Source organism: Aquarana catesbeiana, linkage group LG04, assembly GCF_042186555.1.
Source record: "Aquarana catesbeiana isolate 2022-GZ linkage group LG04, ASM4218655v1, whole genome shotgun sequence".
Classification (NCBI taxonomy): domain Eukaryota; kingdom Metazoa; phylum Chordata; class Amphibia; order Anura; family Ranidae; genus Aquarana; species Aquarana catesbeiana.
The window spans coordinates 336745139-336766214 of record NC_133327.1 but is presented as its reverse complement, the minus strand read 5'-3'; the positions used below and the strand labels follow the sequence as shown (position 1 = coordinate 336766214).

Below are 21076 nucleotides of genomic sequence, written 5' to 3'. Positions count from 1 at the left end.
ACCGTCAGGTTCAAGAGGTAAACCTCAGGGTCAATCCCAGGGACATGAGGTCCTGGGGGAAGAAACCCGCAAGACAGAACGCTAAAGCCTCTTTATCAAGGGACGCTTCCGCTCGTTCGAGTGGGGGGAAAACTTATGCAGTTCTCAAAGGTCTGGCAGGAAGAATTTCATGACAGATGGGTGGTCTCCACAATAGCTCTAGGTTACAAACTAGAGTTCCGAGAATTCCTGTCCCCTCGTTTACTCTGGTCAAATGTCCTCAAAGAGCCAGAGAAAAAAGTCTCTCTAGCGTTAGACCGACTTTTGTCACAAAAGGTGATAGTGGTGGTCCCTGTGAAAGACCAGGGGTCAGGGTTTTTTTCAAGCCTTTTTTCACGGTGCCAAAACCAAATGGGGATGTCAGACCCATTCTAGATCTCAAATATCTAAACTGGTTCCTGAAGATTCGCTCTTTTCGCATGGAATCAATTCGATCAGTAGTCTCCATCCTACAAGGGGGAGAGCTTCTGGCATCAATCGACCTCAGGGATGCATACCTGCATGTACCTATTTTCCCCGCTCACCAGAAGTATCTGCGTTTCGCAAGTAAAAGGACTTCATTTTCAGTTTGTAGCCTTGCCTTTTGGTCTAGCTACTACACCCCGGGTGTTTACAAAACTTCTGGCCCTTCCTCTGGCCAAATTAACCACTTCAGCCCCGGAAGGATTTACCCCCTTCCTGACCAGAGTACTTTCTACAATTTGGCACTGCGTTGCTTTAACTGCTAATCGCACGGTCATGCAATGCTGTACCCAAACAAAATTTGCGTCCTTTTTTTTTTCCCCCACAAATAGAGCTTTCTTTTGATGGTATTTGATCACCTCTGAGTTGTTTTTTGCGCTATAAATGGAAAAAGACCGAAAATTTTGGAAAAAATTGATATTTTCTACTTTTTGTAGAAAAAAAAATCCAATAAACTCAATTTTAGTCATACATTTAGGCCAAAATGTATTCGGCCACATGTCTTTGGTAAAACAAAAGTCAATAAACTTATATTTATTGGTTATAAAAAAGTTATAGTGTCTACAAACTAGGGTAAATTTTCTGGACTGTCATTTCTTGAGGTGTTAAAATGGCAGGACAGTACAAAACCCCCCCCCAAATGACCCCATTTTGGAAAGTAGACACCCCAAGGAAATTGCTGAGAGGCATGTTGAGCCCATTAAATATTACATTTTTTTTGTCCCAAGTGATTGAATAATGATAAAAAAAAAAATTTTACAAAAAGTTGTTCCTAAATGATATATTGCTCACACATGCCATGGTTATATGTGAAATTGCGCCTCAAAATACATTTAGTTGCTGCTCCTGAGTATGGGGATACCACATGTATGGGACTTTTTGGGAGCCTAGCCGCGTACGGGGCCCCGAAAACCAAGCACCGCCTTCAGGATTTCTAAGGGCGTAAATTTTTTATTTCACTCCTCACTACCTATCACAGTTTTGAAGGCCATAAAATACCAAGATGGCACAAAACCCCCCCAAATGACCCCATTTTGGAAAGTAGACACCCCAAGATATTTACTGAGAGGCATGGTGAGTATTTTGCAGCTCATTTGTTTTTGAAAATGAAGAAAGACAAGAAAAATGTATTTTTTTTTCTTTTCTTTTTTTCAATTTTCAGAACTTTGTGACAAAAAGTGAGGTCTGCAAAATACTCACTATACCCCTCAGCAAATAGCTTGGGGTGTCTACTTTCCAAAATGGGGTCATTTGGGCATTCCATGGCCTCTGAAACTGTGATAGGCAGTGAAGAGTGAAATCAAAAATTTACACCCTTAGAAAGCCTGAAGGCGGTGCTTGGTTTTCGGGGTCCCGTACGCGGCTAGGCTCCCAAAAAGTCCCACACATGTGGTATCCCCGTACTCAGGAGAAGCAACAGAATGTATTTTGGGGTGTAATTTCACATATTCCCATGGCATGTTTGAGCAATATATCATTTAGTGACAACTTTGTGCAAAAACAAAAAATGTGTCTTTTTCCCGCAACTTGTGTCACAATATAAAATATTCCATGGACTCGACATGCCTCTCAGCAAATAGCTTTAGATTTACAGAGGAGGTCTACTGCTAATATTACTTCCCTCGATCTGACCTCCGCGGTGGTACCTCACATGCATGGTGCAATTGCTGTTTACATTTGACGGCAGACCGACGATTGTGTTTGGCTTTGCGGGGGGGGGGGGTGCTTTTTTTAAAATTTTTTTATTTTTTCTTCTTTTTTTGCTTTTTTATCTTATTTTTAAACTGTTACTTTCATTTTTTTTTTTTTTTTTTTTTATCCTATTTATTGTTCTCTCAGGGAATATAAATATCCCCTATGATAGCAATAGGTAGTGGCAGGTACTCTTTTTTGAAAAAAATTGTGGTCTATTAGACCCTAGATCTCTCCTCTTCTCTCAAAGCATCTGTCCAATTTTCCAATGGCGCCGTTTACATCCGGCGAAATCTAAGTCATAAAATGCTCGTAGCTTCCGGTTTCTTAAATCATAGAGATGATTCTCGTCTCTGATCAGCTCTATGGTCAGCTGGCCGAATCACCGGCTGCATTCTCAGGTTCCCTGTTGGGACAGGAAAGCCAGAGAAAAACATGGAAGATGGTGGGGGGAGGGGGCATTCCCTCCCACTGCTTGTAAAAGCAGTCTGGAGGCTAATTAGCCACTAGGATTGCTTTTACATGAAAGCCGACCGCTGGCTGAAAAGAATGATACCAAGATGATACCTAAACCTGCAGGCATCATTCTGGTATAACCACTCAAAGTCCAGCAACATACCAGTACGTTGCTGGTCCTTGTTGGGCATATATTGTAAACTTTTTTTTTGCATGCAGCCTGTGGTCTGAACGAAGAAAAGAGATTGATCGGTGGGTATGCCTTTCTTCATCCACCCACTTCTAATAATGGGCATACATGCACCGTTTATATATACCAAAGCATGGGGATATCTGCCCCAAAAGAAAGGGCAAATCGCTCCTCTGCACCTGCTGCCCCCATGCTTCGGCATATATGCTCTTTTTTTTTTAAACTGTGGTCGTGAAATCACCTCCGACAGCGCTGGAGTCGCAGCTTTATGTATCGTGGGAGCAAACACTGTTGCTGTCAAGATAAATAAATCCGCTCTGCAGCTGAATGGCGTACCTGAAAACAAAAAAATGGTTAACAATTAAACACAGTAAATACTAAAGTATAAAAAAATTGCATACCTATAAAGCAAACATGTTAAAGCATAATAACAATAAAACATTGCAGAATAGAATACAATAAAAAAGAGCAGAACAATAGAGAATAGAGAGAGAACAATAAAACGACAACTATTTTTTTTTTTTTTATTATATATTTTTTTTTTTTTACACTTTTTTTTAATAACTAACTTTTGTAACTAACCGGTTCCAGGTTCGGGTCTCCCAAAATGCGATGGCATTGCGAAAGTGTGCCTAGTCTGTGCAGTGCTGTACCCTACGCTGATACTCAACTAGTGTATGGTAGCGTTCAAAACATTCACCAATGCAAAGGCCAGGATTATCAGGACAGGAGGGACAATAATAGCGGGTGTCACGCCTATATTCGCGCTTGCTGCAGACACATCTTTTTTGGGGGGTTCGTTGGGTAGAAGTACTCGGGAGGACATAAAGAAAATGCCTCTCATGCAGCCGGCTTACTGCATTTGGTTGGGGAAGGTGAGGTGGAGCACCGTCTGAAAACAGAAGGGCTCTGACGATCTCTTCCTGGAATTTAAGGAAGGATCCAGTCCGTCCTGAAGCTCTGTATAGCACATAAGCGTTCAGCAAAGCCAATTGAAATAAATAAACAGACACTTTCTTGTACCTGCGTCTGGCCTTACAGGCAATTGGGTACGGCGCCAACAACTGGTCGTTGAGGTCCACCCCTCCCATATTTTGGTTATATTCATAGACAGAGGGGTTTCTCCACAACACCAGTCGCCGTAGTAATTTGGACCGTCGTGTTGGCATGAAGGGAGGTAAGAACGAAAACATTCTTATTATACCTCCACTTCATAGCAAGCAAGTTATTATACTTGAAGCAGGCTCTCTCCCCCAGCTTAAGACGAGAATCTACAAGCTGCTGGGGAAAGCCCGGCGATTAGGTCGCACGGTGCCACATGCTCCAATCTGCTGTTCAAACAAGTGACTAAAACGTGGCACGCTCGTGTAATAATTGTCCACATATAAGTGGTACCCCTTTCTGAATAAGGGTGGCAACAAGTCCCACACAATCTTGCCAGCGCTTCCTATGTAGTCAGGGCAGTTTGTCGGCTCTACGTGACTATCTTTGCCCTCGTAAACCATAAAACTATATGTATAGCCTGTGGCCCTGTCACAGAGCTTATACATCTTGACCCCGTATCTGGCACGCTTGCTGGGAAGGTACTGTTTGAATGACAAGTGGCCAGAAAACTTAATCAGGGACTCATCAACGCAGACAACTTAATGGGGAGTAAACAAGTCTGCAAATCGTTGGTTGAAGTGGTTTACGAGGGGCCGAATTTTGTAGAGCCGATCATATCCAGGGTTTCCACGAGGTCGACAGAGTTCATTGTCATTGAAGTGCATGAACTGCAAGATCTGCTCGTATCGTGCCCTGGTCATGGAGGCAGAGAACAAGGGCATATGGTGAATTGGGTCAGTGGACCAATATGACCGCAACTCACTCTTTTTAGTTATGCCCATGTTGAGGGAAAGGCCCAGAAAGAGCTTAAATACGGAAACCGTAATTGGTCTCCAATCTTTGGCAAGGGAGGACTGGGGAATAGTGGCGATGTGTTGACCAGCATACAAATTGCTTTGGTCCACAATAGATCTATAGAGACCTTCGGTGAAAAACAGCGAATAAAAATCAAGTGACGTAAAATCAACTGTTTCCACCTGAATGCCGGGTTGGCCAGTGAATGGGGGAAATACATGTGCTGCAGAAGTGTTGGGTTCCCAATTAGGATTGGCGAATGCAGCAGGAAGGGTACTATGGGTACTTCTTGGTGGCAGCGGGACACTACTTGTGCTTGCCACCTCACCAGCTTGAACTGCACTTATGGGACTCGCTATGTCACCACGTGATACTGCAGTGCTGGATTGACTACGACCAGGGTGTACTAGGCTGCTGGTGCTTGACAGTTCACCAGAAGGAATAGCGGCGCTAGTACTGCTCTGCTCTATACGAGGGACCTGCGGTTCTGGGACATCGACAGAAGAAGTTTGGGTTCTGGTACGCCTGACCTTGGCAGGGACCACACCTCCGTTGTCAGAGCTATCTGTCATGGAGCCGCTGTCCTCTACAGGATCATATTCTGAGCCTGAATCTGACAGATGAGTGACTTCCTCTTCACTATCTGTCATGCTCAGAAATGTGTAGGCCTCTTCACTAGTGCACCATCGATTTGTCATTTTGGGCTCTAAATTTAGTTGTACACTAGTGAGACTCACAGGTAAAAAAGCTCCTGACTGTTAGCGACTTTATCAAAACGCTACCAAAAAAACTGTTAGCAATCACAGGGATCAGGCCTGACTCTTATGTGTGTTTTAGTGTTTTGTAAGTGACAGCGATCGATACTGCACTTGGGTGGGCTGGGCCGGGCGGAGGGGAAAAACTCAGGTGCTAGCAGGTATCTAAGCAGATCCCGCTAACACTGCGTTTTTAAGAACCCTAAACTGCTGAGGAAGCTAGTATAGATATGATCAGATATTGATCCGTTCAGATACTATATCACTAAGGGAGGTGTATGCTGCGTGCATGGGTGTTAGCGGTACTGGCACTAACCTGGCGCAACGCAGACCCTATCTGACCTAAAACCTAACTTGTTACACCCGCCGGGTGATCAGGGGGTTAAACCTTTATTGGGTAATAAATGGCGGGTGCCCTGACACTATAAAAAATAAACTAACTAACCAGCGTCTCCCGTAACAGTTATACGGTGATCACTGGTGAAAGGGTTAACTAGGGGGCAATCGGGGGGTTAAAACCTTTACTAGGTAGTATATGGGGGTCCCTGACGCTATAAAACGCTGAAGGCGAACCTAAATGTTTACCTCCCTAACTAGCGTCGCCTGTGACACTAATACAGCGATCAGAAAAACGATCGCTTAGTGATACTGGTGACGGGGGGTGATCACGGGGCTAAATCTTTATTAGGGGGGGGTTAGGGGGTTACCCTAGACCTAAAGAGGCCTACCACTAACTGCCCTACCACTTATAACGGTCACAAATGACACCAATGCCGTAATTAGTAAAAAAAAAAAAAAAAAACTGCTTTTGGTGTCACTGTGACAGGGGATGCAGGGGGGGTGAAAAAGTGTGCCTAGAGTGTTCTACTGTAATGTGTAGTGTTGGTGCACTTGGATGTCTTCTCTCCTCGGCGCCGGAACGAAAAGACCGACACAAGGAGAGATGACATCACTTCCGCCTATCAGATACGTGATTTTGCCTGCCCGTGCCATTCTGCCGCAGTATATCTACGTTAGGTGGTCGGCAAGTGGTTAAGGACTCAAGGTATAACAATAGCATACCTGGATGACCTGCTCTTAATAGACTGGTCGGTAGTACACTTGGATCAAAGTGTAGTCACCACAATCAACTACCTGGAATACCTAGGTTGGGTCTTCAACCTAGAAAAATCTTCTTTAAAGCCAGTAAGAAGATTACAGTACTTGGGTCTGGTCATAGATACAGCCCAAAAGAAGGTGTTTTTCCCTCAAAGATCAGCACCATAAAGGAGCTGGTCCAAGGGGTCATGGCAAAGAAAGGTCCTTCCATTCACCTTTGAGGTTATTGGGGAAGATGGTGGCTTCATTCAAAGCAGTGCCCTATGCTTAGTGTCAATCGAGACTGCTGCAAAACAGTATCTGATCGGCCTGTAGGTGTTCACTGCTCCAAGATAATTACCTCTCCTAAGATCAGCTGTCTCCACAGTTAAACAGGGTGCTGGCTCTGTTTGCAATAGAGATAATGGAAAAAATATATTTGAGCTACATGCACAAGTATTAATACACGGGGGATAGGCGTCTTTGTCTTTTCCCTCGTATATTTGTTGGTGCATGATATTTTTTATTACATACAGTATTATTTTTAATGTTATGTCTTTCTTTTTTAGTTTACACCGTTGTCTCTTTTTTTCTAAATATGGGATTGTTCATGTCCTTTATTATTACATATATCTTTGATATGTGGAATCTCCAGCAGGGAGAGTGTTTTCCATCTGTTTAATGGTTAAACTTTCGATTTTATATGTTCACAAGTGCTTTCCATTACCTTACTTATGGCATACATGTCTTGCCTATTTGTTTAATCACTCAGATGTGTGTGTGTATATATATATATATATATATATATATATATATATATATATATATATATATATATATATGTAAATTCAGCACTCTAGCTATGACTAAGCACCGTGCCTGGTGTGAAACATGTCAGCAGCAGTGCAGTTAGTCTGTACTTACCTTTGTTGCCTCGGTTTTAACTTTTCAATAAAGGTGAATATTTGGAGTGCGGCTATCCAGCCATTCATTTTTTCCATTATCGTATCGATCTGGAACAAAAAGATTCAGGCACTAGATTTTCCAATGCACTTGTTGCCAAAAGTGCGCCAGAGCCTCAGTTGGTGGAGGATTTCCAAGAATCTGCAGAAGTGGAAATCCTTACCGGTTACCTGGAGAGTGGTAACAGATGCCATCCTGTTAGGTTGGGGAGCAGTCCTGGAAGAAGCGTCTGTCCAAGGGAAATGGTCCAGAGCCAAAAAGACCTTGCCCCTCAACATCCTAGAGATTCAGGCAGCACGTCTAGCCCTAAAGGCCTGGACATTCAGGTTGCAGAATTCTCCTGTTGGGATTCAATCCGACAATGCCACAGCAGTGGCTTATATCAATCATCAAGGGGGCGGCAGAAGTCAGGCAGCGGTAAACCATATCCTAACCTGGGCAGAAGAACATGTGCGGTGCATTTCGGCAATCTTAATTCCAGGGGTAGAGAACTGGCAGGCAGACTACCTATGTCACCAGCAGTTGTTCCCAGGGGAGTGATCCCTTCACCCCGACATCTTTCTGGCTATATGCCAACGACGGGGGATCCCGGATGTAGATCTGTTTGCATCCAGGTTCAACAACAAAGTCGACAACTTTGTGTCAAGAACAAGGGATCCACTACCATGAGGAACAGATGCGTTGGTGACTCCGTGGGATCAGTTCTCACTGATTTATGCGTTCCCTCCTTTTCTGCTGCTACCTCGACTTCTTCGCAGGATCAGGTGTGAAAGGAAATCGGTAGTTCTTGTGACCCCAGCGTGGCCCAGAAGATCTTGGTATGCAGAAATAGTAAAGATGGCAGTAGGAAACCCATGGACCCTACCTACCACGACGTCCAGACCTGCTATCGCAGGGACCAGTGTTCCATCCTACTTTACAAATGCTAAGTTTCACGGTTTGGCTATTGAAACTCGCATTCTAAGTAATCGTGGGCTTTCAGGCTCAGTGATGCCTACTTTGATTAATGCAAGGAAGCCAGCTTCCAGAGTCATTATAGAGTCTGGAAGGCATATGTTTCTTGGTGTGAATCCGGGGGTTGGCATCCTAGGAAATATGACATGGGTAGAATTCTTACCTTTCTGCAAATGTGGCTAGAGATGAAGCTGGCCTTGAGTACTATCAAGGGCCAGGTCTCAGCCTTATCAGTGTTTTAACGTCCGCTGGCTTTCACATTCTTTGATCTGAAGCTTTATACAGGGTGTAACGCGGCTTAATCCTCCGGTTAAAGCACCCCTGAACCCTTGGGACTTGAATTTAGTTGTGTCGGCATTACAGAAGCAGCCTTTTGAGCCGATACGACATGTTCCTTTGGTCCTTTTGACAAGGAAACTAGTTTTGCTAGTAGCCATTTATTCTGCAAGAAGGGTATCAGAGCTGGCGGCTCTTTCTTGTAAAGAGCCATATTTAATCGTTCACAAGGATAGAGTGGTATTGCGTCCTCATTCTAGCTTTCTGCCAAAGGTGGTTTCAGGTTTTCACCTAAACCAGGATATTGTTTTACCTTAATTTTTTCCAGAACCCTGTTCTAAGGAGGAAAAGTCACCACACTCCTTGGATGTAGTGAGAGCGGTCAAGATCTATTTGAAGGTGACTGCTCAGATTCGGAAAACAGATGTTTTGTTCGTGTTGCCAGAATGTCTTAAAGGACAGGCAGCATCGAAATCTATCCAAAGCGCACTCTACCAGGGCTGTTAGTGCTTCGTGGGCAGTGCATCACCGAGCCTCCATGGCTCAAATCTGCAAGGCCGCAACCTCAAATCTTCAGTCCATACATTCACCAGATTCTATCAGGTGGATGTAAGAAGGCATGAGGATGTCTCCTTTTGGGTGCAGTAGGCTGCAGTATAGGTCCTCAGGTCTGATTGCACCCTACTTTTGTTGCCCCCTCCCCTCAGGTGGCATTGCTCTGGGGCATCCCAGACAGTAATTACTGTGGCTCTGTGTCCCGTGATGTACGATAAAGAAAATAGGATTTTTATAACAGCTTACCTGTAAAATCCTTTTCTCGGAGTACATCACGGGACACAGAGGTCCCTCTCCTCTTTCTGGTTGCACGTGTATTGCTTTGCTACAAAACTGAGGTACTCCCAGTTAGGGGAGGGGTTATGGGGAATTGAACTTCCTGTTTAGGGTGTGCCAGTGTCCATCATCTAAAGGTGCCATATAACCCAGACAGTAATTACTGTGGCTCTGTGTCCCGTGATGTACTCCAAGAAAAGGATTTTACAGGTAAGCTGTTAAAAAAATCCTATTTTTCATGTGACATTTTAAGAAATTACACTTTGCTACAATGTAGTGAGTGTACAGCTTGTGTAACAGTGTTAATTTGCTGTCCCCTCAATAACTCAACACACAGCCAATAATGTCTAAACTGCTGACAACAAAAGTGTGTACACCCCAAATGAAAATGTCCAAACTCCCTGTTGTCATGTGACTCAGTGTTACAAGGTCTCAGATGTGAATGGGGAGCAGGTGCGTTAAATTTGGTGTTATCGCTCTGACTCTCTCATACTGGTCACTGGAAGTTCAACATGGCACCTAATGGCAAAGACCTCTCTGAGGATCTGAAAAAGAGAATTGTTGCTCTACATAAAGATGGCCTAGGCTATAAGAAGATTGCCAGTACCCTGAAACTGAGCTGCAGGTTCTTCTCGGAATAGGCCTCGCCATGGTCGACCAGAGCAGTTGAGTGCATGTCCTCAACGTCATATCCAGAGATTGTCTTTGGGAAATAGACATATGAGTGCTACCAGCATTGCTGCAGAGTTTGAAGGGGTGGGGTGGGGGTCCAGCCTGTCAGTAAGGATGAGCTCCGGCGTGTTCGCACACTCTACGTGCAGAGCCCGCCAGGAAGTCGGCGCTGCGCTAATCACAGGCAGTGAGACATTGTCCCGATGCATGGCTGCAGAGATTGGGAAATGTCTCGCTGCCTGTGATTAGCGCATTGCCGACTTCCTGGTGGGCTCTGCACATGGGCTGTGTGAACACGCCGGAGCTCATCCTTACCTGTCAATGCTCAGACCATACTTCGCACATCGCATCAAATTGGTCTGCATGGCTGTCGTCCCAGAAGGAAGCCTCTTCTAAAGATGATGCACAAGAAAGCCCACAAACAGTTTGCTGAAGACAAGCAGACTAAGGACATGGATTACTGGAACCATGTCCTGTGGCCTGATGGTGCCAAGATAAACTTATTTGGTTCAGATGGTGTCAAACGTGTGTGGCGGCAGCCAGGTGAGGAGTACAAAGACAAGTGTGTCTACAGTCAAGCATGGTGGTGAGAGTGTCATGGTCTGGGGCTGCATGAGTGCTGCTGGCATCGGGGAGCTACAGTTCATTGAGGGAACCATGAATGCCAACATGTACTGTGACATACCGAAGCAGAGCATGATCCCCTCCGGAGACTGGGCCGCAGGGCAGTATTCCAACATAGCGCCCCCAAACACACCTCCAAGACGACCACTGCCTTGCTAAAGAAGCTGAGGGTAAAGGTGATGGACTGGCCAAGCATGTCTCCAGACCTAAACCCTATTGAGCATTTGTGGGGCATCCTCGAACAGAAGGTGGAGGAGCGCAAAGTCTCTAACATCCACCAGCTCCATGATGTCGTCATGGAGGAGTGGAAGAAGACTCCAGTGACAACCTGTGAAGCCATGCCCAAGAGGGTTAAGACAACTGACGCGTTTCGACCCCAACGGGTCTTCTTCAGAGGATTATATAAACTGTAAAAACGTTGACATATATTATAGTGTTAGGTTAATGAAAAAATGGGAAAAAAATGAACGAACAATAATAAATAATTTCGTATATTTACCAATCAAAATGTGTTGGACCATATTCAATGCTCTCTTTCCATACAGAGAGCATTGAATATGGTCCAACACATTTTGATTGGTAAATATACAAAATTATTTATTATTGTTCGTTCATTTTTTCCCATTTTTTCATTAACCTAACACTATAATATATGTCAACGTTTTTACAGTTTATATAATCCTCTGAAGAAGACCCGTTGGGGTCGAAACGCGTCAGATTTCCAATACAAGTTATATATAATGCTCCTATTTATGGTGTTTGACCACGATGCATTTTCACTGTACATTGTTATGTTGATGGCACTGCTTTTTATACGTGTACCACAGCTCATGTTTTGACAATATACATTTTAAATAACTACTGTTTTGATACTTTGTGATAACAAAATAAAGAATTTCAAAATATTACTTAATCCCGTGATATAATTATCATTCTTTGCTGCCTAGAAAACCCCTCTGGGGGACAGCCTCCTTTTTCAATATCCCCGGATATCCCCTAAACCGGCACGGTTTAGGAGATATCCCCTGTATCTGCATCTGCCGACGTCATCGGCACATGTGTACTGAAGCAATGGCACATACGTGCCGTTTGCTTTAGTGAGTGTGCCGTTACTGGGAGTGAAGTAATCGTGGCTCCAGCCAATCACAGCGCCGTAGCCGCGATACCCGGAAGTAACTCTGGGGAGAAATGTCACCAGCCAGTGCTGTGTACAGGCACCACAGCGGGGGGCTTCGATCTCAGGTATTACATAATGAGCTAGTATGCATACTAGCTCATTATGCCTTTGTCTTGCAGGTGTTTTTTTTATTTTTTTTTTTTTTTTTTTTTTTTTTTTTTTTCAATGTGGGTTTACAACTACTTTTAATAGTATGTTAAATATTGTTATCCTTAATATTATTCATTTTCTGGCTAGCTGATTGTCTGGCTTAGATAAGACTTTGTCAGCTAAACAGTCGGCTACTTCCTGTTCAACGACAACGCTATCACAACTATATCTGAATTTGCTAAGCTGTCTTTAACTTCCTGAAAAGGTTGTCGAAAGTTCTTAGACATGCATGCCTAGATCTGCCCGCATCCCTCCTATCCTTCACAGAACATGATCCCTCCTGTCTTCATTGCCTCATTTTGGCTAGCAGCTTCTCCTGAGAGAGAAAGAGAAAGAGAGGGGTGGGGGGTGGGGGCAGGCTTTGGAAGTATGTTAAAAACTGTAAGATTACAATGGAACATGCTGCAGATTTTCTACAGTGTACAACCAGGTGGTTGTTTCTGCATGGCACTGATGGGCACTGTGTGCATAGTGTGGCACATGCCCAGCTGCTGTGAACGGCATAGGGAGTTGAGGAAGAAATATGAAAGATATAAGGTACAAAGAAACATTTTTGAAAGTTTGGAAGGATACAGATTAATTTCTTTTGCTCATTACATGTGAGTAATAAGTTAAACTACTTGCCAACCGGCCGCTGACGTTATACGGTGGCAGATTGGCTCTCCTCCGTGAATTGTTTGCTCGACGCAATGTCTGCCAGCCACCCACGATCGCCCCTCAGAGAGCCAGAACGGGGATCTGTCAATGTAAACAAACAGATCCCTGTTCTGTTCTCTCTCTGTCAGTCCACTCCCCCCACAGTCAGAAACACCTCCCAGGGAACACTTAAAGCCTTGATCACCCCCTAGTTTTAACGTCTTCCCTGCCAGTGACATTTATACAGTAATCGGTAGCTATTTATAGCTCTGATCACTGTATAAATGTCACTGGTACCAAAAAAGTGTCCGCTCTGTACGCCGCAGTCCTGCTAAAAATCGCTGATCACCACCATTACTAGTAAAAAAAAAAAAAAAAATTATAATATGCCATAAATAGATCTCCTATTTTGTAGACTCTCTAACTTTTGCACAAACCAATCAATACACACTTATTGCGACCTTTTTTTTTTTTTTTTTTTTTAGTTTTTTTTTTAGTTTTGTTTTTTTGTGGGTTTTTTCACCAAAAATATGTCAAATACAAATTGGCCTAAACTGATGAAGAAATTTTGGATATTTATTATAGGAAAAGGTAAAAAATTGTGTTTTGTTTTGTTTTTTGTTTTTCCCCCTTAAATTGTCGCTCTCTTTTTGTTTGTAGCGAAAAAAATAACCACAGAGGTGATCAAATACCACCAAAAGAAAGCTCTATTTTTGGGGAAAGAAATTTTGTTTCGGTACAGCGTCGCACGACCACGCAGTTAGTGACGCAGTGCCGTATCGCAAAGAATGGCCTGGTCATTAAGGGGGAAAATCTTTCAGTCCTTAAGTGGTTAAGGCTCCGTTTCCACTAGTGCAACTAGTGTCACAGCCCATTGATTGCAATAGTAACCATTCCCATCTATGCGACTTTGAAAATCAGCGACTTTTAAAAGGTGCCTGCACTACTTTGGTGCAACTTTTGATGCAGAGTATAAAGTTGAATCAAAGCTGCACTGTCGCACTCTAAATCGCACAGCTTTGGTGTTGCACTAGTGGAAACGTGGGCCAAGATACTTTGGATACTTTGCATTAAGACCCCTTTCACACTGGGGCGTTTTTCAGGTGCTTTTGGGCTAAAAATAGCGCCTGAAAAACGTCTCCCCTGGAGTCTGTGTGAAAGCCCGAGTGCTTTCACACTGAGGCGATGCGCTGGCAGGAAATTAGAAAAAGTCCTGCAAGCAGCATCTTAGGAGTGTATACACACCGCTCCTACCCATTGAAATGAATGGGCAACCCAGCCGAAGCGCTTGCAAAGGGATTCAGCAGCGTCGCTACACGGGCGCTTTTAACCCCTTCATTGGCCGCTAGTGGGGTCAAAAGCACCCTGCTAGCGGCCGGATAACGCTGCTAAAATGACGGTAAATCGCTGCTAAAACTAGCCGTGTTTTACCGTGAACACCCACCCGCTCCAGTGTGAAAGCCGCTTAATAGTTGCATCAAAGTAGTGCAGGTACCTTTTCAAAGTCACATAGATGGGAACGGGTGCCATTAAAATTAATGGGCTGTGACTTTAAATTGTGCAACTTTGGGGTTGCAATAGTGGAAACGTACACTAAGGCCCTGTTTTCACTAGTATGACTTGTCATGCGACTTTGAACACAAAGTCACATGACAAGTCATTCTAGTGAAAACAGGGACTTAGTCACATGACAAGTCATACTAGTTAAAACAGGGCCTTAGTGTACGTTTCCACTATTGCAACCCCAAAGTTGCACAATTTAGAGTGCGACTTTGATCCAACTTTACACTCTGGATCAGTTGCATCAAAAGTAGCATCAAAGTAGTGCAGGCACCTTTTCAAAGTCGCTGATTTTCAAAGCCACATATGGGTGTGACCTGTCATGCAACTTTGTGTCAAGTCTCATGACAAGTCATACTAGTGGAAAGGGAACTTAGTGTGGTTGCCTGTACTATGACCAGTGTAGACTGTGAGCTGAGACCCCAGAGCACTTCCAGCTACACTGACGGTCTAAGAATCCGTTATTGCACTGTTCTTTTTCAAGATAAGAAATTTACAGGTGTTGGAATTCCTGTTTCAAGACATTGTCACCACAAAAAGGCTCATTTGTCCTAAATAGAAAAATATGTATTCAGCAATAACTTTGATATTAATATATCAAGCAGGCCCATTGTAGTTTATTTGATACACGAAGGGGGTGGGCAGGTGTGACAGCTTAAGTGGTTTAATTTGAACTCCAGGAAATAAAGACATTTTGATGTTTTCTGGGTTCATCTTGGCTTACCTGTAATTCTTGGTATACTACATCTTGAGGGTTGCTGGAAATGCTAACAATTTTAGTTTTTAATATACCGCATACCACTTTAAGCGTTGATCTTCTGGCTCAGCTGCTGAAAGTGTCACTGCTTAAACTGTGATGATGGGGGGTCTCTGGCTCTTCAGCTTATCTTTTCAGAAAACATCCCGCATTATTTTCTCAAAATGCAAGGCTTTCGCTGAATGGACAAGGAGAGGGGCAAATATACATCAGGATCTAATTTTCTCTATTCAGAGAATGCCTTGTATTCTGTGAAAAATAATTTGCTTTTGAGCTGTAGAACTTACTTGATTATAATCTGATCATAAGAGCTAAGTCAACAGTGGTGTGTGGTATTAAGTTTGATTAGCATCCCCAGCAATCCTCCAAACATAGTGTAGTACATCAAGAATTGGACATAATTAAGCTGGACCTAAAAAACATCAAAAACAATTATTTTTTTTATATTCTCCCTGGAATTCCACTTTAAAATAGTTAGTTTTTTACTGTAATAGTTATTCAGCGAATTTCGTAGTTTTAATTTTTTTTTTTTTTTTTTTTTTTTGTTGTCCCTATATAGGACTTATCCTCTTACCTTGCAAGATCTTGAAAAGATAGGACAATCCTATCCTTCAGACAACCTTAATTTTAGCGATGTAGATTTGGAAGCTCAGTGGATGGATGACCCTGTGGTTATTCAGCAGTCTGTCCAACTAATTATGGAGAAATCAACCTCAATAGACTGGATGCTAAGGATGCGTTGGCTGTGCCACTTGGCAAAGGTTCTTCCTGAGGAAATGGGTATGTCATTTCTGCTGTGTGCCTTGTCTCTCTTTTTTTTTTTTGTAATGTGTGTGGTTTGTATATACAGTAATCTGTACATTATTGCATATTGACCTTTTTTTGTATGTTTGGTGTCTTGCAAACATGTATTTCTGTTAATGCACTTTCTTTTTGTTAAATCAAAATTTAAACAGATCAGATCCATATGGAGATAGATGCTGGAGCACATGCTTTGAGCAAATTTTACTCTAGTCCATTACCTAAGGAAATGAGCAGCACAATGAAACTCATTCAGACATTCATTTTAGGTAGGTGGCTTAATAGCATGTGTACATAAAGAAAAACTCTGGTCCAAACAAACTTTTCCTTTGACACTTTTATGCTGATCTTGAATTGCAGCTAACAAAGGTTTTATCTGAAGGTGGAATGGCTCATCATTTTTCAAAGTAACTGATTCTATACATTCATATCTGCACCTGCGTTCTTTAAAGCGGTATTAAACCCAAAACTAAAAATGTGTTTTTTTGCAGCTTACTAATCATCGGATATGGTGGCTGCATCAGTTTTCTTTTCCTTGGTTTTTTCCTTCTTTTCACCTCCTGATCTGCCCAGTAACGCCTCCAGTATTAGTGAGACTCAACTCTAGAGGAACGAATTAAAGCCAAACTCCAGCTCACACTTCACACTTTTTTTATTTTTTTTTTTTCCTTTTGGGATAAAGGTTTGACATTAATAAACAAAATCTGATCAAATAAAATGTAATCATCCCTGCCAGTGGTAAGTAGTTTGTCCCATCCATGTAAACTGATAACATTCTGCTGGAGAATTTGTGCTGTGAAAAACAGACTTGCTGGCTGGATTACCAGATGGATAATAAAAGAAAGAAAAAGCCTTAAAATTAAATTAATAAAGCCATAACATCTAAGAATTAGTAAGCTGCAATATAATGTTTGGTTTAGATATTGCTTTAAATTTTTGTCTGGTTTACTCAAGAGAATATTTACGCAAAAAAAAAAGTCTAGACAAACATTAATTATCCAGTTGTGCAGTTGGGATAAACAGTAATTTGTTACACAATTTGCATGGCTGATTTCATTGCGACTTCATTTAACAGAATTCTCTGCAAGTCGCAGTGACATTGGTAAAAAGTAGCACAGGAACCTTTTTCATAATTGCTGCGACATGACGACGTCGTCGCGGTGATGTGAACAGTTCCGTTGCTGACAATGGGGTGTGACTTGTCATGCGATTTGGAGCTGTCAAAACGCATGACAAGTCGCACCGGTGTGAACGGATGCTTAATGGTTTCCCAAGTAGTTATGTCAAAGGCATGCCGTGAATGATAACTCATCACAGCTACTATTGCTCTGAAACAAGCTGTCAAGCCAATAAATGCCTGGTGTCACATGTGCAGTACCATGGCAACTGCAGATCAGACAGTGGCTAAGATGGCAGCTGTCTCGTCTAACTTATAGGGGTTTTTTTTTTTTTTTGCACAAAGGAATTTAAGGAGTTTTGATAAATGGTCGTTTTGTTTTTTCCTTAGCAAATAGGGTTTATTTGAGCATTTGTATCTGATTATAAACATAGGGGTATATATCGCACCGAGAATGTGACATTCACCAAACATTCATTTCAGCTGTATATTCTGATGCACATGCCTTAACTGATTTAACAGCAGATTGTTTGGTTAATAGCACATGCACTGTTTTATAAATAATCCCCCATAATGTTGGGCAAGAAGTATATCTTTTTTTTTTTTTTCTTTTTTCTTTTTTTTATTCTCAGATGAGAATTGCATCCCATTTGATCTCCGCTGGAATATGCAATTATTGGACTTTGTGAAACATTCCCTTAGCCATGACCCAGGCATGGAACCTGAGAAGGAACTATTTAGCATGTTAGACAGTGTCACAAACAGGTATACTTTATATGGGATAGTATGTTATTGTGTGTTTTCCCCTTTAATTTAAAGTGATTGTTAAGTCTTGTTTATTATTTTTAAAAAACATGTTATACTTGCTTGCTCTGTGCAGTGGCTTTGCACAGGACAGCCTGCATCCTCTTCTCGGGTCCCTCTTCGCTGCTCCTGTCAACTGCCCCCACAGCAAGCCGCTTGCTATGGGGGCAGCCGAGCTGCAGCTATGTGTCCATTCAAACACAGAGCTGCGTTTCTGCTCCACCCCCTCTCTCTCCTGATTGGCTAACTGGCTTTGACAACAGCGGGAGCCAATAGCGCCACTGCTTTGTCTTAGCCAATTGGGAGGGGGAGTCCCAGACGGCTGAGGGACTGGACACCACTGGATAGAGATGGATCTCAGCTAAGTATTAGGGGGGCTGTTACCCACAGAAGGCTTTAAAAAAAAATTCTGCCTTTACAACCTCTTAAACATTGCTGGTAGTTGCTGAAATATTCTAAATGGATTTAATATAATGGTATTGGTAAATTAGAGACCTCTTCTGAGGTTAAAGTGTTACTAAACCCACAACCGTAAAATCAGTATGTATATGCAGTAAAGCATGCTTGGTATACTCACTGTGGTACCTAAAATGTTAATCCATTGCATTGTGTAAAGGCTGATCCTGTCTCCCTGATCCTCCTCCTCTTCCACTGTCTCCAAAAAAGAATCTGATATTTACACAGCCAGGGGACAGGCTGCACATGCTCAGTTTGGTGTGTATTGCTAGAGTTTTTTGTTTTTTTTTCTTGGGAGGGTGCATGTGATCAGCACCAGGCCAATCGGCACTGTCTAGACAGAGGATCCAGGGGAGAATGAGAAGTCCTCCTACAAGCTTTACTAGGAACTGATAGGCTACTTTCACACTGAGACAGTTTTCAGGTGTTTTAGCGCTAGAAATAGCCTCTAAATAATGCCTGGAAACCGCCTCCCATTTTTTTCAGTGTGACTTTGTACACTGGGGCTGCACGCCTGCAGGACGTTAGGAAAAGTTCTGCAAGTAGCATCTTTGGGGTGGTTTTTGCTCCCAAAATGCCCTGCCCATTGAAATGAATGGGCAGCACTTCCAAAGCGCCTGAAAAGTGCTTCGGAAGTGCCGCAATACAGGTGTGTTCAACCCCTCATTCGGCCGCTAGTGGGGGTTAATAGCACCCCGCTAGCGCCCGAAAAGAGCTGCTTAAACGGCGCTAAAGCGAGCGGCACTTTAGTTGCCGCGGCTCAGTGTGAAGCTGGCCATAGAAGTCACTAGGCTGCTATATACTGATGATGAGAAAAGGTATTGATCAGTTTATATTTACTAAATTAAATGCATTTCTTTGTACTGTGGGAGACCAGATAAAGTGAATGCAGGTTCAGGGTTTAGTAACACTTTAAAACTAAACACCCCATCCCGACCATCCTCCCCTTTATGACAATATATGGTTACTAAAAAGCATGTGGTGCTTCTGTCTAGCGAAGAAAATCTGACTAGTCTTATGACTGTGCAGGGTTAGTTGAAGTCAGCTAACCTGCACCTAATAAAATCCACACATGTAAAAATTAGGCGCGTACATTTAGTTTGATGGTTGTAGCTGGTTACAAAAGAAGGTAATAACAGAAGAATGACTCAAAAATGGCAGTTTACCCATCATCCCTGTGCACGTTTAAAAGGGTGATGGTCACAGACAATGCCACTCCGGATTGCAAAATTTTGTGGTCGATGGTCTTTTTTTTAATTTATTTTTTATCTGTAAGCAAACTATGCAAATATCAGTACTTTTATGTTGCTTAGTGGTTGATATGCAGAATAAGAAAGAACAACCCCCATCAAATATAGATTGTTCTTAAAAAAAAAAAAAAAAAAAAAATCCAAATCAATAATGTGCATTGTGGGGAAATGTCTCAAAGTAATATCTCGCAGGGTGTGTTTTAGAGCTGTGTGTGATTGTCAACCAAGTTGTATTCCAAAATGCCAGAACTCAAGGGACCTTTTTGGCTTGTTTTCAGGGCTCAGTTCAAAAGCCTGCATCTCTGTTTGTATGGGGGTGCATTAGTGTGTATGGAATGGGGAGCTTATATTTTTGGAAAGGCACCATCTATGCTGAAAGGTATATCCAACTTTTAGAGCAGCATACGCTCAGGGGAAGGCCTTTCATATCTCAGCAGGACAATGCTGAAACGCATACTGCATCTATGACAACAGCATGGCTTTGTAGTAGAAGAGGCTGGGTGGATAACTGGCCTGCTTGGAGCATTTTGAAATAAAAAATAAAGACACAGGGCTGTTGAGCAGATAAAATCCTAGATCCAGGCAAGAATGGGACAACGTTCCTCTCCCAGAACTCAAGCAGATGGTCTCCTCAGTTCCCAGATACTCAGTCTTAAACAGAAGAGGGGACATGGTAAACATGACAATGTCCCAATGTTTTTGAGATGTGTTGCTGCCATAAATTTTTAATTTCAAAATGACTTTTTTTTTTCCTTTTTAAAAGTGTAAATTTTCTCAGTTTTTTTTAACAATTTGATATGTTTTCTAGTTTCTATGTCTATTGTGAATAAAATATGGATTTGAGATTTGCAAATCGTTGCATTCTGTTTTAATGTAGATTTTTTTTTTCTTAAATTGGGTTGTGTGTGTATAAAGTGCTTAAAAGCTGGTTACTTCACAGGGGATTGGTTCTTCTCAACCGGCAACGTCAATCTTATATTGAGAGCCATTCATCCAAAAAACTGAAGAGATCAAGTGCTTTGAAAATTGCTGTAGATTTTCACCAAGGTAGGTTGACTTATAACTAACTTTAATAAATATAACACCTCAATTACAGTTTTTGTTTTTGCATTTCGGATCCTTCTAACTTATTTTTTTTATTTATTTATTATTTCTATTGGTGTAGATCCAGCTGTTCACCATGACCTTCCTCACCCAGTGGTTGCCCATCTTGTTGCATTTTTTGACCTATGGGACATGCTTGTCTTTGAGTGCCTTCAGTCCAACCACACTCCACTATCTAATGCAGCTACAACTGAGGTGAAATTTTGTTGTACAAAAATCTGGTTTCTGCTTTCTCTGTTTCTCCTAATAGTCTGAATATGTGTAAATTGATTATATTTAAACAGAAATGGGGATTAAATTATTTTTAGTGTTCTACAGTAATCCAAGGATATGATCTAGGAAAACACACTTCTGATCCATAGGGCTCACACAAC

General features: G+C 42.3%; 1 protein-coding gene across 1 annotated transcript in view; it reads left to right on the top strand.

Annotated features, from left to right (window-relative positions):
- MDN1 (midasin AAA ATPase 1) overlaps positions 1-21076 on the top strand; it is a 455945-nt gene that overhangs the window by 226970 nt on the left and 207899 nt on the right. The window contains 5 exon segments of the mRNA XM_073628928.1: positions 15730-15950; positions 16127-16240; positions 17721-17853; positions 20539-20645; positions 20764-20897. Of these exon segments, the coding sequence (XP_073485029.1) occupies positions 15730-15950; positions 16127-16240; positions 17721-17853; positions 20539-20645; positions 20764-20897 (709 nt within the window).